An 18,273-nucleotide genomic window follows, 5' to 3' on the forward strand; every position below is an offset into this window, starting at 1 on the left:
GGCCTTTCATTCCTATCTTATATATCGGTTGTTTCAATCAGAAATATACCTATCATTGCTGCTAGCCCAGTGGGGCTAATCATGGGGCAGTAGAGCAATAATGTATCCCCTTCTCCAGAGCAGAGTTCCTGGACTCTGTCCAGCCAAGTGCTCATGGAAAAATTACTGGACTCTACTATGCAGGCCAAGACATTCTAACCTGGGATCAGAATCTTCCAGGATGATGGAATGTTAATAATTTGGGAAAGAACTCTCAAAAGCCTGAGTGTGACCATTGAATTTTTCATTGGCTGATGGATGGATTCTTAAGGTCAGCTAAAGCGACTAACTTCATGGAGCTAATGAGAATAAATCAGATAAAGAATCACTTATGGTAGCCATTGGCCCATATTGGCTGATCAGTTCTAAGGGAATGTAATTCAGCTATTCACCTTTGACACTACTAGTATTGATTGGGAGGAAAAGGACAAAGGCTTCCATGAATGGCACTTTCTAGCTTATTTCAGGAATACACCTGACAGCTAGGGATGAAAATGACTGGGAGCAAGCATGAGAAATTTGCTGGAAGGAAGGCTGAACCCTTTAAGTTTGTTAAAAAGAAAACTTAGTAATTGATCAGAGAAACAGCCTCTACATCGGGGTGGGCAAACTTTTTGGCCTGAGGGCCACATCGGGTTTCCAAAATTGTATGGAGAGCCGGTTAGGGGAGGCTTTGTCTCCCCAAACAGCCAGGCATGGCCCAGCCCCACCCCCTACCGACCCCCTGCTTCTCACCCCCTGATGGCTCCCCCGGGACTCCTGCCCCATCCACCACACCCTATCTCCTGATCACCCCCAGACCTTCCACCCCTGACTGCCCCCTGCCATCCCATCAGACTCCCTCCTCATTCCTGACTGCCCCCCTGGGATCCCTGCCCCATCCAACCCCCCTGTTCCCCGCCCTCTGACTGCCCCAACCCCTATCCACACCCCCGCACCCTGACCATCCCCCCAACTCCCCTGCCCTCTATCCAACCCCCCCTGCTCCCTGCCCCCTTACCTCCCTGTCTGGAGCACCGGTGGCCGGGTCAGGCCACAGCTCTGCAACTGTGCTGTCCAGCCGCCCAGAGCATTGCACCGGCAGCACAACATGCTGAGGCTGCGGGGGAAGGGGAACAGCAGGGGAGGGGCCAGGGACTAGCCTTCTGGGCCAGGAGCTCAGGGGCCGGGCAGGAGGGTCCCACAGGCCGTAGTTTGCCCACCTCTTCTCTACATCTTGCTGTTACTCAGTAGTCCCATATAAGATTTATTCCAGCCTGATGGTGGCATGACTTCTCATTGTGGAGGTTCTGAAGGAAGCAATGGGGAAAGTTAGGATGTAAAAGAGGCAGGGAGAGTTTGTTTGCATGATCTGACTACCTCTTGGTTGGCTCTAGAGTTTGCAGTGTTGAGCCTCAGGTTGCTTTTCATTTGAATAGAAATCAGTGTCTCTGTCCTCCTTGGACTTGTATAGTTCAGACAGCCATGGATATTTTCCTACTGAGATCAAGCTTGTTGCTGATTTAGTAGCATACACTGGAATACCAATCTGTGCTTTTGTGACATCTGTGCTGAGTTACTCTGCTGTCTGGATGACAGGAGACTTCTGTTCATCAGCTATCTCTTGAACTTAATTGAGATACTCTGATTTTCTGATGTATTAAATCTAGTTCTAAGTAACGTATCTCTTGATTTCATTGGCTGCCAGTTAGATAGCAGATGAACTTTAAAAAGTAAATGAAAAAATGGGCTAAATAGAGATGTTAACTCCAGTAGAAACAATCTATCTTTTAATGACACTTCAGTTGTATTTAGAGCTATAACTTTGCTAAAATTATAAGAGTTGGAATGATATTACTGTGCTTTGTCTTGGATACTGCATATTCAAAGGTTATTCGGTGCTATATTTAACTTAAATGTAAATCAGTGCAATTACTATAGATTTACACTGGTGTAAAAGAAGATAGAATTTGGCCCTTTGTGTCTCGATATTGAATATTACATCCTACATACTTATTATTAGTGTTTATTTATAAAATGACAACTTCATTTTCTGATTTTTTTTATTTTATTTTTTTGAAGATTGTGTAACATCATCTTTTATCCCAATCAAGCCATTTTATAATACAGAGGAGCATCAACCTACGATTGAAGTGGAAGAATTTGTACAAGAATCGACAAAATATTCCCGGCCTTATAGAGTGTATAAGAACCAAGTATACATCTATCCAAAACATCTCAAGTACGATAGCCAAAAATGCTTCAGCAAGGTACAGTAGAACTACTCATCATAGCTAAAGGTGGCAGAAAAGGATCCTAAATTACTGAACTAACCTGCAGTCTATTTAATTCTTTATGGAACCTTTAAGCACAGTAAGAATTTCCTGGAAGTGATTTTACAGATTAAAGGAACCTTTTATGCTATGAAGGCATTTCAAAGAAAATGTAGTTCAGTGATTGCTTTTTGTGCAATATTCTAGGGAAATATATCTTAATATAAATATGTATACAGATGATCCTCTCTTAAATGAACCTTGAGAGCTTATATGCATATTTATACTGATTGAATATGAATTAAACTCAAGACAGGGCTAAATACTGGTCCCTTTACGCTCTGCCTTTGCACAATGCATTTGAAGCCTAGTTTGGTGCCTGCAAGTCCTTCTCCTTTTTACACATTTATTTCCAGTGATTTTTGCGGGGAGCTGCAAGTATTTAGGATATGGCTCATCATCCATAGAGTTCTCCAGCTTTTAAGTAGAACCTGTTCTATTTTACACACCTTAGTTTTTATGTTTTTTTATGGGCTAATGATTTCTAATTACACTTTTAATGCATCACTATTGCAGGCGCGGAACATAACAGTATGTATTGAATTTAAAAGTTCAGATGAAGAAGGAGCCAAGCCAATGAAGGTGAGCAAAGGCAAAGTACATTCACAGAATAATGTGTCAAAGGCAGTTTCATATGAAACCCTGAGAGTATTCTAATCAGCAACATTTAAAGTGTGAATATTGTAATATATTCTTTTAAGTTTCCATAATGATCCTGTTTAATACCAGTTATTAACTATATCAGCTGGAAATGTCAACCCTGCAGTGCTAGTTCAATGATTAGGCAAAAAAACTTGCAAAAGATGGCTATTTTCCAGAAAAGGGCACTGCCATCGTATACAGTATGTTTTGAATTAAAATGTCACCCTGTGCCTATACTATACTTGGAAACAGCCTTAGAAAAATAATACAGTGTTTTCAATATAGACAGCACAGAACACAGATATTTATTTATTTATTTATTATTTGTATCATCTTAGCACTTGGGAGCACCAGTCATGGACAGGACCCCACTATGTGAGGTGCTGTACAGACACAGAACAGACAGTCTCTGCCCCAAAGAGCTTACAATCCAAGGCAAACACAAGCATACACACCACCAGCACAAGCCCGGGTTTTCAAATGTGGGTGACTAAGCCAGGTACCTCAATCCATGTTTAAGCTCCAAAATGCCTGTTTTATGCACCCAGCACCAGTCCTCAACTAGCATAAATGACTTTCGCTTCATTGACTTCAGTGGCACTATTCTGATTTCCACCCACTGAGGATCTGATTTGAGGCTGGATGCAAAGCCTATGGAAATGAATAGGAGCCTCTCCACTGTCTTCAATAGACTTTGGATCAGGCCCTTGGATTGAGGATTTTCCAAGCTGTTGTGGGGATTTGTTTATTTACATATCTTCCCATTAATTTTAACGGAACACCTGTCTAAATCCCTAGATTGTCTTGGAAATCTCAGTACCTACATCCTTATTTAGCACTTAGACATTTAAGTGCCTAAACTGATATTCAGGGTCCAAATTTTAAAGCAAGTGCACGCTTGACTTTGGCATACAAATCTCTACACAGTAGGGCTATGTGCATGCACTTAGGTGTACACGCATATAGTTCCACCTCACACGAGCACACTGGGGGAATTTGCATACCAAAGTTAGGCATGCATACTTTTGCCTATGCCCATTTGAAAATGAGGGCATAAATACTTAAATGTGCATTCAGGTGCCTAGGTCTAAATCTGAAAATCCAGGCCTTATTTATCATCATGATGAGCTACTTAAAATTAAAGGATGGGATTTTCAAAAGCACCTAAGTTACAAAGGAGCATAAACTGCCACTGAAAATCCTCCCCTAGACATAGTAGATTAGATACAATAGAACTAGGGTGACCAGATAGCAATTGTGAAAAATCAGGACGGGGGGAGGTAATAGGAGCCTATATAAGACATAGCCCCAAATATCGGGACTGTCTCTATAAAATCAGGACATCTGGTCACCTTAAATAGAACAGCCCAATTTGTTGTTTTACATATTTTTCACATGCTCTTCCTTTCATTTTAAGCAAAGCACTGGTAGATATGGTCTATTGAGCCTGAACCTGCAGTCCTGATGCAACCAGAACTTCTGATTTATATGGTGGTTTTGCCTCTGTGAGGGCTGCAGGGCTAGTCCTATTATCCTTATGTTTGTGTGTAGGTGTGTGTTACAGGTCTCCATCTGTGGTGTAAATGAGTTGATTCAGCCCCCAGCTACAAAGCCTTGACTTTTTAGTTCAAGCTGTAGCAGCTCTGGCTTTTCACTCTGGAGGTCCCCTGTTCAGTCTTCAGCATATCAGCCAAGCTGGTGGTCGTCACATCTGCATGGCTCACTTAATGAACAGCAAAATGTATAGATTGTGCATGTTGAGGTATGATGCATTAAAATGGCATTAAGGAACTAAGATTATCTATGTTAGATTTCCAAACTAATTTTGTGGTATACAGAGTTGTTCAATGAATATGGCACAAAAGTGGGAGAACCTGCACCTCAGTTTTCCCATACATAAAATAAGCTAATCAAGAATCATAGAAGCTAGAAATAGAAAGGATCTATTAAATACCCTGAGAGGTGCCAATGCAGAGAGGAGTAGTTGTGCCTAGAGACCCCAGTAAAGCATTGGAGTTGAATTGTGTAGGATGAGTCCATATAAAGGAAAGACACTTTTGTAAACCCCCTTTGAGCTATGGCTATATTAGTATTATCAGCATGCCTTGACAACTGAACTGAAGTATAATATTTTAACAGTGTATTTATGGGAAGCCTGGCGGACCATTATTTACAACAGCAGCCTACACAGCAGTGCTACATCATTCACAGAATCCTGATTTCTATGATGAGGTCAGTTCATTCTTCACTGATTAAACAATATGACAATGTGCATTTAATTAAAGGCGTAGAAATGAAAAAAAAAATATTACCTGCCTGCTGTAAGTGTTCATGTATCCAGGTGAGTGTGAATTTCATTAGATAGAGAGATTTTTACTTACTGAAATAAACACACAGTATGAAATAAAATCTCACCATTTCTCTGAACACATCATAATGGTCAGTCTTTCTACTTCACCAACATAAAACCCGAATTTTTATGCAGGTGAATTGAGTTTCACCCTAACCAATCCAGAGTGCTCCATAGCCTTGAGGAGTTAGTGTTTTTGACAGCACACTAAGAAAGGATTGGAGTCTTGTGGCACCTTAGAGATTAACAAATTTATTTGAGCATAAGCTTTCGTGAGCTACAGCTCACTTCATCGGATGCATAGAATGGAACATATAGTAAGATACATATATATATATATACACACACATACAGATAAGATGGAAGTTACCATACAAACTGTGAGAGGCTAGTTAGTTAAGATGAGCTATTATCAGCAGGAGAAAAAAAAAAACTTGTGTAGTGATAATCAAGATACCTATTTAGACAGTTGACAAGAAGGTGTGAGGATTAACTTAATGAAATAGATTCAATATGTGTAATGACCCAGCCACTCCCAGTCTCTATTCAAACCCAAGTTAATGGTATCTAGTTTGCATGTTAATTCAAGCTCAGCAGTTTCTCATTGGAGTCTGTTTTTGAAGCTTTTCTGTTGCAAAATTGCCACCCTTAAATCTTTTACTGAGTGGCCACAGAGGTTGAAGTGTTCTCCTACCGGTTTTTGAATGTTGTGATACCTGATGTCAGATTTGTGTTCATTTATTTTTTTGCATAGAGACTGTCCGGTTTGGCCAATGTACATGGCAGAGGGGCATTGCTAGCACATGATGGCATATATCGCATTGGTAGATGTGCAGGTGAACGAGCCCCTGATAGCGTGGCTAATGTGATTAGGTCCTATGATGGTGTAACTTGAATAAATATGTGAACAGAGTTGGAACCTATCCTTGCAACAAAGCCTGATGCCAACTCTGTCCACATATTTATTCAAGTGACAACCTATGGGATGTATGACTCATCTGAGATCATAAATAAAAGTTTTTATTTTCACGTCAATCCTTGTTCCCCTTCAGTCTTTATAATAAAATCAGTTATGATGACATCATTAATATTTTTAATTTAAAGGGTATCTAGGCTGACTCTCTTTTCTGCTAAAGGAGAAGAGAAAGAAAGAATGGGAGTACTTGTGGCACCTTAGAGACTAATAAATTTATTTGAGCAAGAAAGAAAGAATGGCGACTCTTAGGTAGAGTCAGTGTTGAGTCTGATTGTGTGGAGATGATTGGTTTTAAGCAGCCTGTTTGAACAGGGTTCTTCAGTTTTCAATTCTGTGCTGTTTCATTAGAAACACAAATATTCACTCAAAGGAAAGAGAAGAAAAACCAGTTTAAGTGAGAGTAATAAATGGTGCCTCTCAATGATGTCTTTAAAAGAACAATTATTACATCATTAAAAAGAGCAACACACAAAGAAGCAATTACCGGTCAAAAGGCCAGCTTTAATTAGAGATATATAGAAAGAGAGATTTCTCCTTTAGAGCCCCTCTCTTACTCCTGGTTGATTCCCTTTAAACTAAAGAGAGGTGTAACCTTTTACATTTCAGGTGAAAATTGAGCTTCCCACTCAACTCCATAAGAAACACCACATTCTGTTTTCATTTTATCATGTCACCTGTGACATACATGCAAAAGCTAATGCCAAAAAGAAAGAGGCTCTGGAAACACCAGGTACCTGCAGTAGAATTACTTTCAAATAATTCCTTGCTAATGTTTGTCTGCATTATATTTATAGTGATATATGTTCATCTGAGGATTTCAGAATTTCTGTTTGTGGCTATTATTTACTATGATCCTATGAACCAAAGATCTTGTACTCAAAAATGTCATATTGATTTGCCCTTGTGTGCAGTTGGATATGCTTGGCTTCCTTTATTGAAAGATGCCCAGTTAGCTTCTCAAGAACATAACATTCCAGTGATAACCAGTTTGCCGGCCAGTTACTTAAGCCTTCAAGATCCTGCAAGTGGAAAGGTATTAAGTAATATTTATATATTATTCAAAAGGAATAGAGAGATTGAAGTATGTTTGATTAAAATGATAGGGCCAGCTTCTCATTTATGCCTTGCTGGCAATGCAAAGGAGTCATTGTGTGAATGATAAACTGGACCATACTGCTTAGTGTGTTCATATGTATAGCATTCAATTTTTAAGTTAATATGTGTACCAACAGATCGGGGGAAATTATGCCTCTTCCAGTGGTGTGCTGGAGATACCGCACCTGACTGGCGGTGCATGGATAAACCATAAATTCTTCCCAGCTGGAGGGAGCATGGTGAAGAGTGGTTTTTCATACAGTTTTAGCTGGGGTCCCTGAAAAGTCTGATTAGCATAAGTCCCATGATCCTTGGCATAGTGCCCAGGATTCCCCACTGTTCCTTGAGCTGTGCCCGGTTAAGAATCCTCAGCAGGAAAGTTCCGGACAGTTTCCTCTCCCTTTGTACTAACTGAGCAATGCAAAGAGAACTGAGTAGGCCTGTGGATCTAGTCTATTGCTTTGTGGCATTGACAGGCTAGCGGGGGAACTCCCATTGTGACTGCTTCTACAGTAACTGAGAGCTGAATATTTAAAATAATGCAATATCCAGGCCTGAGTGAACTTGCACAATCACAGGGCTGTGCAGCAAAAAGTGATGCAGAACTGAACAGTATTGACATGTTTACACTTTTATGGTGTTTGCAAGTGAGGAAATAAGAAAATATTTTTTACAGCAGAGTGGAAGTGACATTAAGTGGGTAGACAGTGGGAAGCTGCTTTTCAAGGTGTCTTCATTTGTTGTATCAACTGTAAATACTCAGGTGAGTTTGCATTTTCTCTCAGATATCCTTACCTGATAATCAGAAATGCATGCTAGAAAAAAACCTGACAAATGATCTTAATATATCTTAAATCTTGTATGAATCTGTTGATCTAACATTAAAGATAAATTGAATGTAGGAGGGCTAACGAGAGAGGAGTGATAAACTAAGGGAGGAAATACCCCTTTTAAGGAGAAAGGATGCATTATTTTGGATGATACAGGAGGTTGTAACTAGACATTTTAAAACATCCTGATGTTGAGATCTGTTAGATCGTGGGAAAATCCCATTGCTCAGGACACTTAAAACAAGACTGGACAAAGCACTAGGAAATGCACTCTCTGATGGTAAGCTGCTGGACTACATGGTCTAATCCTTGTTGGGCTTTTCCATATCTGATTCCTATTATTCTGTGATGCTTTGTGCTGCATGGTGTAAAGTATAAAGTTCCTGGATTCGACCCACCATGACCAATTCATCAAGATGGTAAGCAAATATTTGAATTGCAGTCCATGATAAAATAGGCATTAACTTTAGCATATGTTTACCATTTTAGGATCCATATCTGAATACCTTTTTCCAGCAGTGCCAAAAAAGAGAAATGGATCTCTCCCTCCCTCTTCCCTCAAGCTTTGTCATGTCCTGTAAGGTAAAATAATTTAGAAGCGTTACAAGCTGATGTAGGTAAATAAATGTAAAGGGTCAAATTCTAGTTCTCTTTGAATTTGCCTCCCAAGCAAGCCCATGGCCTGCTTATGGTTCTAAATTGCCATGGGCTGGATTGTGTCCCAAGGACACAGATCATCATAAGGGAGGGCATGTTGCTGTGCTGCTCCAGGAGCATTGCAGAGAAGGAATTGGAATTTGGGAGGCCACCGTTATCTTGCTGCTCCCCTCTTGCTCCAGAGAGTAATAATTTTTTCCATGCCCACTTCTTCCCCTTCCCTTCCTGCATGAGAGATGCAGGTAAGAAATGGGGGTAAAAAATTGGCATGCAGTGCTATATACCCCTGCATGCCTGGACCAAAGATATAGGTAACCCTAATTTGCATTCTTCTATGGATGCTCACTCCTACAATGGATTCTTAATCCATTTGGCAGTGGGCAAATCACATGAGCCCACCCTAAAATATGTAGTTTGGAGCGGAGCAGGAAGGAGCTAGAATACTGAAAGGCAAGTTACGAAACATATTAACTTCCTTGGTGATCATCTGAATCTAATAGCAGTTTCTAGGTTTAGAGTTTAAAGTGAAGCGTATTTTTCCCGCATTGCTCCGTTTTCGCAATTAAGCTGATTTTATTAAGCTGCTTAGTAAAAGATAATTTTGCTGTAACTTTCCAATAGTCGTAACATTTCTCTGGGCAAATATTTAAAGTTGTCTTTTTTTTTTTTTAATATGTGTGGATGTACCTGAAAGTGAGATTTTTGTTGTTGTTGTTGTTGTTTTTTATATGTAGTAGCAATTAGTCCTGCTTGAATTTAAAAATTGTGACTATTTTCATAAATAAAAGCATTAGGTTAAGTTTTCTCTATTATATAAATTATTTGTATATATTCAGATAGTTACTAGGTATTGGGGAAAATGTTTGTGAATACCCAAAAGGTGCACAAATTTTAGCATGAGTGATTACACATCCAGAAAAGTATGCTAGAAGTGCACTGTTAATTGTTTGCTGCTTTTTTTCTGCCTCTGTATTATATTTCAATCATCCAATCAGGAAACAGAAATAAAATCACCATTTGCACAACATAAATAGATAACAAATATTCAAAGTGAACAGTTCATGAACAAACAATAGGCAGAAAATATTTAACCAAACTTTCGGCTTTTATTTACAAATCACAAATGCATTTGCAGAAAATCAGAGAGCTAAATCCATAACAATGTTATTTTTAATGAATAACTCAGTTAGCTCTATCAGTTAAGATAATGGAGCATCATTGTCCAGTCAGTCTAGAGTGTAACACTGTTTTTAATAAGTGTGATTTTGACTTGGTTAGAAATATTTTATCCAAAATGAAACACAGCATATGAGGTCTCAGCCCAGGTATAATTTTTTCTCAAAATTTTAGGGGAAAAAATCTTTAAAAGTAAGAACTTCAGTCCTTCACAATTGGTACATATTTTCTGCTTTTTCACTGAAATAAAAAAGGGGGCAGGTAATAGTTTCTACTTTATAATCACAAAATAATCAGAAGCTATAAAATCTCAAGAATAAAAATTCTGGGTACAAAGTCATACTTTAAAACATACCTTGACATGGAGCATGATTCTCCACTGTCTTACACTGGTTTAATTCCACTGACTTCTCTGCAATTACCAGATGGTGAAACCAGTGTAATGGAGTGGAAATGCAGGCCCTGGTGGATTGTGGTTTATGTCCGTAATCTATCATTATTCTGCCTTGTATCTGATACAGAACTTACTGAAAATTGAGAAGATCCATGTAATTATGAATTTTCTTCCTGTGATCCTGAATCAACTCTTTTGGGTTCTGGTACAAAACAACGTGGATGAGGTTACCACTGCTGTGACAAGGTATCTAAAAATTTGTTATATATAATAGAATTAGGGCCAAATTCAATCCAGTGTGTGACTGTTGACACGAGTCTAGTTATGAACCAGGGCTGAACTTGGTGTTTAGATTTTAATAGAAGATGAGCTCATTATCCTAAAATGTCTGACTCCTAGATCTAACACAGAGCTTGGCAAGTAAATCAGGTAACTAAGTATAGGATATGACATCACATAATTGACTTCATCCACAAAATTATTGTTCCTATGCAGACATTGCTTTCACTACTGTTTCAAATCAGTTGGCACCAACAGGTAAAGAGGAGGGTTTGCTTTAAAATGTATAATTCTCTGAGGTGCTGAGCACTTCCTGAATGGTGCTTAGTGTCCTCAGTTCTCTCTGACTTCCTTGTGGGTTGAGGCTGCTGAGCACCTCAAAGAAAGAGGTCAGTGTCTTCTAGGATTAAATTTATAACTAGGTGAGTCAGGTCACCCCCTTTAGGACAGTTTGCAATGAAAACATTTAAGCCGTAACAATGAACAACAGTGAATTGGATGACTATTAATTATCCAAGTAATTAATAGTCAGCTGGAGAGACGCACCAAGAGTCTGTGACCTCCAGGAATGTCCAACTAAAATATTTGTTTAAAATAAAATATTTATTGCTATTATTAACCATGAAATCAAAAAATAAAATAAAAAGAATAAAGTAATTTCCAGTGGATGGGCTGAAAAAAAAAAGTTGTACTGCAAAGAAATTTCTTTGTTGGCTTTTCCCCAGCCATTAAAGGCCTGGGTAGTAACCAGAAGACAAACACAACTTAATCCTCAGCAATCCCATTGGGTTTACAAGTTTTGTTAATGTATTTTATATGTTTACTGAAGCTGGTTTGGAGTATTTAACTGTTGAAGGGAGATTCATTGCAAGACTTCAGACTCCTGATGCTTGATTCCTCAAGTTGACTTTAATGGCAGCTTACGGGGCTCAACATTTCAAAGGTTTTCAGGCCAAGTACTTTCATGAATAGGAAATTATGTCTGGAATGAATTTAGCAGTGTCATTCCCCTGGCTGGCAGAGACTGAACTCATCCCAGTGGTGATGTACTCAGTCTCCAAAAGAAGGATGTCAAACCTTTTCCTATGACCCTTAACTGCCCAATTAATTAACACTAATGCCAATTGGGGAATAGATGGTTTTGTCATTGTTTCATTTGTTTTGTCACTATACATGTGTGCACGTTGTATTTTGTTTTGAATAGCTTGAAGTAGCTGGCATTGAACAAGTTAAAAGCTATAGAACAAGAACTCAAAATTGTTCATGGTTGTGAAAAAACACTTTCTTTACACTTTGTCTTGATTACTGACTTGCCTTGGGCCCCAGTCATGCAGTCATTACTCTGTCTTTACTTTACCAAAATTCCCATTGATATCTGAATAGTAGAGGAGTAAGGACTGAATGACTGGAACCTTGGTGAATAATTTTGGTCATTTATTTATTTTTCAAAAGGCCCTGATCACATTAATAATAATAAATGAGAAACGGTTTGCAAAAGAAATTTAATAAAATAGAAGCTTTTTTTGGATTATATATCAGGAGTGCACAGAAAGCATTTAAAAAAACTAACTCAGCAGTTATTAAACTGTTGTACATGGGTTGGTTTATCAGAATAAGAATCCATTATTGTGATACCGATTAACAGATATACCAAGAACTTTTGAGTTTGGAATGTGGCCCACTAGGCCTTAACATTTGAGAACTGCTGCACTAACTGATTTTTTTTTCATTCTTGCCATACAAAAAAAGGCCATTTATTTTTACATTTTGCAGAATAAATACAGTGAATCCTGCCTTAACAGCTCACTCAAAGAAACAGAATAGCTAAAAGGGAATGTCTTCTCATAAAGATGGAGCAGACTTATGTTCAGTACCTTTGTGAATTCTGTGGGGTGATGTCTTAAAAACAGGGAGCTCTCAAAAATCTTGGCTTTTGGTGTAAGTTTAACTGCATACAGAGAGGCTGCCTTGTTGGAACCTCTGGCAAAGTGGCTCACCTGCCTTTGCAGGATTTTTGCACTGTAGTCTGGCCAGCCAGGTCCACTAGTGATTCCTTTTGCCTTGTGACCCGGCCCTCCAGCCTGGTCACCTTTGGGCTGACTCCTTTTGGGGTAAAACAGGATTTTCACCCATTAGTCTTAGGACCTCACACTGGGCCTGGTCCAGGCCCCGTAGTCCTTTTGGCCTCTTGTGTTTGGGGTCTTTCTGCTAATCTTCTCAGTGAGGCTATAGAGCAGCAGTTCTCAAACTGTGGGTCGGGACCACAAAGTGGATCGCAAAAATGGGGTCGCCACGACCAGCATTAGACTTGCTGGGATCCAGGGCTGAAGCTGAAGTCCAAGCTCCACCCCCAGGACAAAGGGGCTTGGGCTACAGCCTCCTCTACCCCAACCCAGGGTGGCAGGGCTCATGTTCCAACATCCTCTTAGGGTTGCCAAGCCTCCCAGTTTTGCCAGGAGTCTCCCAGAGTTGGGCTCTATCTCCCGGAGGCTACTGAAGCCAAACCAGGAGATTTTAGGCCACTAAAAGTGCTGCTCCCAGAAGTGGCCAGCACATCCCTGCAGCCTCTGTGGTGGGGCCAGGGGTCTCTGTGCACTGCCTGCACCGCTGACTCCACAGCTCCCATTATCTGGGAGCTGCGGCCAATGGGAGCTGCGGGGGCATTGCTATCAGGAGCAGGCAGTTCCCGGCAAATGGGAGCTGCGGAGTTGGCACTCAGGGCACAGGCAGCATGCAGAGACCCCCCTCCACCCAGGGGCTTCAGGGACATGCCGACCGCTTCCGGGAGCGGCATGAAGGCAGGGCAGGAAGGGAGCCTGCCTTAGCCCCATCACGCCACTGACCGGGAGCCACCCGAGGTAAGCGCTATCCGGTCGGAGCCCACATCCCTCACCCCCTCCCACGCCCCAACCTCCTGCCCCAGCCCTGAGCCCCTTCCTGCACTCAAACTCCCTCCCAGAGCCCACACCCATACTCCCTCCCAAAGATTGCTCCCTGCACCCCCTCCTGCACCCCAACCCCCTGTCCCAGGCTCATCCCGGAGCCCCTTCCCACACTCTGAACTCCTCACTCCATCCCAGAGCCAGCACCCCCTCCTGCACCCCAACCCCCTACCCCAGCCCGGAGAAAATGAGTGAGGGTGGGGGAGAGCAAGCAACGGAGGGAGGGGGGAAGGAGTGAGTGGGGTGAGGCCTTGGAGAAGAAGCGGGACAGGGAAGGGGTGGGGTAGGGGGCAAGGGTATTTGGGTTTATATGATTAAACAGTTGGCAACCCTACCTCCTCTCCCCACACCCAGGGTGACCGGGCTCAGGCTCCGTCCCACCCCCTGGGTCAGGTAGTAACTTTGTCAGATGGGGGTCATGGTGCAATGAAGTTTGAGAATGTCTGCTGTAGAGGAATCCAGTCCCTCCATCTACGCTGGGTTCTGGCCCAGGGACCCTTATAGCAAGTGATTAAGGTCTGTCTGGTCAGACCTCTTGCTTCTTCCATAGACTACTCCGTACATTATCCCCCCTTCTCTTCAGGAGGCTCATATTGTTGGGGTTGGGAGGGGAAGGGGGGCTCTGCCCCAGGGTCAAGGGAGATAGTCCTAGTTCTCAAGGCAACAAAGGAAAGGAAACTAAATTAACAGAAATAAAGAGCAGTAGCATCTCCTCTGTTCTACCTGTCCAAAGCTCTGTGCTTGCAGGCATGTAAAGGTAGCTTGGCTCTCTGCTGTCTCCTTTCTGGGAGCTGAGGGTGAGGTCTGGCCACTGCCCCAGGCTGCGCCCTTCTGCACTGAGCTTCTCCCTTTTTAAGGCTCCCCTCCAGGGTTGGCATGGAGCTGGGATACCTGAGCCAAAGCTGCTCTTTAACCCCTTCTTGCCTGTTGTGTGGTTTGTACAACCCACCACAGAACCCTTCTTTTCTAAGTGTCCTTTTGCTAGAGTTCTAACCCCTGAAAGGTTAGAATAGAACTTCTGACACAACAGCCTTAAATAGACTTTGATTCTCAACTTCATTAACAGTCTCTCTAATTGTCTTCATTGTAACTTCTTCATAATATTCCCAGATCCATATAAGTGTTGAAATGTTCTCCAGTAATGTGTAGTTTCATCTCCCAATAATGTAATAAGATCAACATCACAACTGTTAAAATTGTTATAACTGGGTGTGTTTCGTTAGAATAACAGCAACTTTTTAGAGTAAGGCCCTGATCCACCATTGTGACCCACACAAGCAGGCTGCTGTGCTCACATGTCGTGCCCATGAAGTCAATGAGTTCCACATGGGCACAGCAGATTGTCCACATGGATTTTGCCTGGATCAGACACATAACGGGTAATTTTGAATCTGATGTATAACAGTGTGATGCAATGTAATGCATGTAAGGATATTTTTCTGCCTCATGTTGCAAGTTAGCTCAATATCTTTCTTTTCCAGGGTTCTTACTGACATTGTTGCCAAGTGCCATGAAGAGCAACTAGAATACTGTGTCTATTCTTATGTAAAGGTATGAAATATCCAGTTGACCTTTGATCATCTCCTGTGTGTTGCGCATTATTTCCGTTTTCTCTTTGTGATACTTTCTTGAAATTTTTCCAGCATTTGGATAGTTGCCTTCTGACCTTTTAGATGGTGCAGTGATTAGCGTGCTAGCCTAGGCCTTGGGAGACCCAGATTTCATTCTCTGCTTTGCCACAGACTGTGTATTTAACCTTGGGCAAATTACTTAGTTGTCTGAGCCTCAGTTCCCCATCTGTAAAAATGGGGATAATAGCACTGCCCTTCCTCACAGTGTTGTTTGAGGATGGATACATTAAAGACTGTGAGGTGCTCAGATACTATGGTAGGGGGCCATATAAGAACCTAAATTTGATAGATTTATGTACAGTTCAAGGAGGTATTTTGCAGCATTCACATTAAGTGGGTTTTATTCCTTCCTTCATATTGACCTGCCATTTGTACTGTATGCATAGAAGGTGTTTCTCCAATAGCATTTAACACATTACAAATAGTCAAGTGAAGCTTAGTGATAATTTTTACTAAGGAGGTGTTCCTGAAAGATTTTCTTTGTGTTTGTAGATTGCTGTATGTTTCTTCTATTATATATTCTTAGCCTTCTATTGTTTTCTCAGGATATCTTTTGTTCCTCCAAGTAACTGTATATTTGTACCTGGTTCTGGGATGTGAATACTTTATTTTCTGGCATGGTTCCTTGCACATTTTTGTAACTGGGGACTGTTTGTTCAGTTTCTTCCATCCAATTCTCATTTGGGGGAAGGTGGCATATGTCTATACTCAGTTACACTAGTATTTTGATCTCAGTGAACTTGTGATGACATTGAGAAAGTCAAAACTCCAGTGTCTTTAAAAATGATATCTTTGTTCCCAATGTCGATCGAGTACCCCTTGAGTTAGCACAAATAATGCTACAGACCAACAAACACTCAAGCAATAAATAGTTTATCTGAAGTAACAATCTAAGATGACAGGTTTCAGAGTAGCAGCTGTGTTAGTCTGTATCTGCAAAAAGAAAATGAGTTCTTGTGGCACCTCAGAGACTAACAAATTTATTTGAGCATAAGCTTTCGTGAGCTACAGCTCACTTCATCGGATGAGGAGCTTAGTATAGAAATGTATGTTGTAAGTAGAAAGATAGGGGAACCATGCATATTGTTATTGACTAAGGAACAAGGAAAAGGCAAATGCTCTTCCTTGGATTTTGTAAAATTTGTACTCAGACATTACTAGATTAATGAAGGACTTGGCAGTGTATACCAAGTATACCTTCAAGTAACAAGGACTTGAATCACCTACAGAGATATCAATCACTCTTTAATGATTTAATACACCTTATTTTTGTACCTACTTCATTTAGTCATTCATCTCAGAATGAACAAAGGAGAATCTATAGTATTTAAAACTTATCAGGAGAGAAAAATAAAAGTTGTTGTTGCTTTGCCTCTACTCCACTATGCATAGAGGTTTTCTTCTTGTCTACTCATGTTCAGTGATGGTCGAACAGATACAGAAAATGTCATATATAAAATAAGAGAAAGGCACACCATTCCAGTAGTTATGGAAATAAGTTTGAATGACATATATAGAGACTTATAAATTAGTGAATGACATTCTGATTTATCCTGAAACAAGGGAGGCTTTCACAAAGTCTAATAATAACTATAATCTACCAAATGAAATGTATGCAACATAGAAGATAAAAAACTGCCCTTCAGGGCCAATGAAACCAAAATGAAAATACACACTATTAACTGAAACTCTCAGATCTTCATGATCAGAATAATGAAAATATGAGACAAGTTCTACTAGGAAAGAAACCAAAGACTCTTTCAAGTCCAGTGAAGCTAAATGCTGCTGAACTAACTTCCACAACATGCAAAATGCCTTCATGCTTTGTCTTTATATACTTTATGTCCTTACAAGGGATATTTTTCAACATTCCTTGATCAACATTCTGATCTCAGTTACACTGGTATAAATCCAGTTTCTCTGAGTCTAATGAAAATATTTGGACTTGCAGTGTGATAAATGATAGTAGAATATGGTTCTATGTAACTTTCAGTTTAGTGCATTTGAATTGTCTAAAAACACAGTGGACTGAAATATTGTATTGATCACAGTTCTGACCATGTGATAGTGAAAAACCAAAGAAGGGTGCGTCCACTTTATATTTCAGCAGTGCTTAAAATGAGCTTGTGAGCCGGTGCAAATGTCTGCTGCTGTATTGCACACTGCCATGAGCACAGCTGCAGTATGTAAATGATAACTCTTCACTTTTCATTGCATGCTTCAGCTCAGTAACTGAGTCATAAACATGTTGTGGTTCCTCATTATTCTAACCTAGCACTTGGGAGAGAGGGTTCAAGTCCCTGCTCTGCCACAACCTTCCTGTATGACCTTGGGCAAGTCACATAGGGCTAGGTTTTCAAAGGTATTTAGGAGCCTAAAGCTGCAGATCCCAGTGGGATTTTCAAAAGCATGTAATCATTGATTTCAATGGGTGTCAGGCATGTAATGTACTTAGGCACTTTTGAAAATTCCATTAGGCACCTATATGCAACTTTAGGCACCTAAATATCTTTGAAAATCTGACCCTTAGCCCTTTCTTGCCTCAGTTTTGCATCTGTTTAAAAAATAAGAGGGGGGGAATAGTACTTCCCTACATCACAGCAGTGTTGTGAGGATAAATGCATTAAAGATTCTGAGGTGTTCTAATACCAGTTTCTAGATTGATCATTATATAAGTAAACCAGGATGCATCAAGACCCATTGGGAACATTCATGCCACTTAAGTAGAGCAGGTCAGGAAATTTTAAATGAAACAGTTTTATGTTGAAACTGAAACTTTTTCTGGGAACATACCGGCTTCAATGACAGCTTCAGCAAGAAAGATTTCTCCGGTCCAGGATGGAATTTCTAGTCAGAGAGAGCCAAAATAGCCAATAGCCTGGTGGCTGGGGCACTCACCTAGGATGTGGAAGATGTAGGAACTTGAATCAGGGTCTATGGGTATGTCTTC

General features: G+C 40.6%; 1 protein-coding gene across 50 annotated transcripts in view; it reads left to right on the plus strand.

Annotated features, from left to right (window-relative positions):
• DOCK10 (dedicator of cytokinesis 10) overlaps nt 1-18,273 on the plus strand; it is a 237,444-nt gene that overhangs the window by 157,517 nt on the left and 61,654 nt on the right. For 40 of the 50 annotated variants that reach the window (XM_038415556.2, XM_038415561.2, XM_043493073.1 and 37 more), the window contains 9 exons: nt 2,101-2,288; nt 2,868-2,933; nt 5,133-5,225; nt 6,926-7,049; nt 7,231-7,352; nt 8,091-8,177; nt 8,734-8,826; nt 10,599-10,717; nt 15,174-15,243. In XM_038415556.2, coding sequence (XP_038271484.1) covers nt 2,101-2,288; nt 2,868-2,933; nt 5,133-5,225; nt 6,926-7,049; nt 7,231-7,352; nt 8,091-8,177; nt 8,734-8,826; nt 10,599-10,717; nt 15,174-15,243 — 962 coding nt within the window. The remainder of the gene's footprint in view (nt 1-2,100; nt 2,289-2,867; nt 2,934-5,132; nt 5,226-6,925; nt 7,050-7,230; nt 7,353-8,090; nt 8,178-8,733; nt 8,827-10,598; nt 10,718-15,173; nt 15,244-18,273) is intronic. The other 10 variants (XM_043493062.1, XM_043493067.1, XM_043493057.1 and 7 more) reach the window with 1 other exon arrangement.

The sequence above is a fragment of the Dermochelys coriacea genome, chromosome 9 (genome assembly GCF_009764565.3).
Source record: "Dermochelys coriacea isolate rDerCor1 chromosome 9, rDerCor1.pri.v4, whole genome shotgun sequence".
Taxonomy (NCBI): domain Eukaryota; kingdom Metazoa; phylum Chordata; order Testudines; family Dermochelyidae; genus Dermochelys; species Dermochelys coriacea.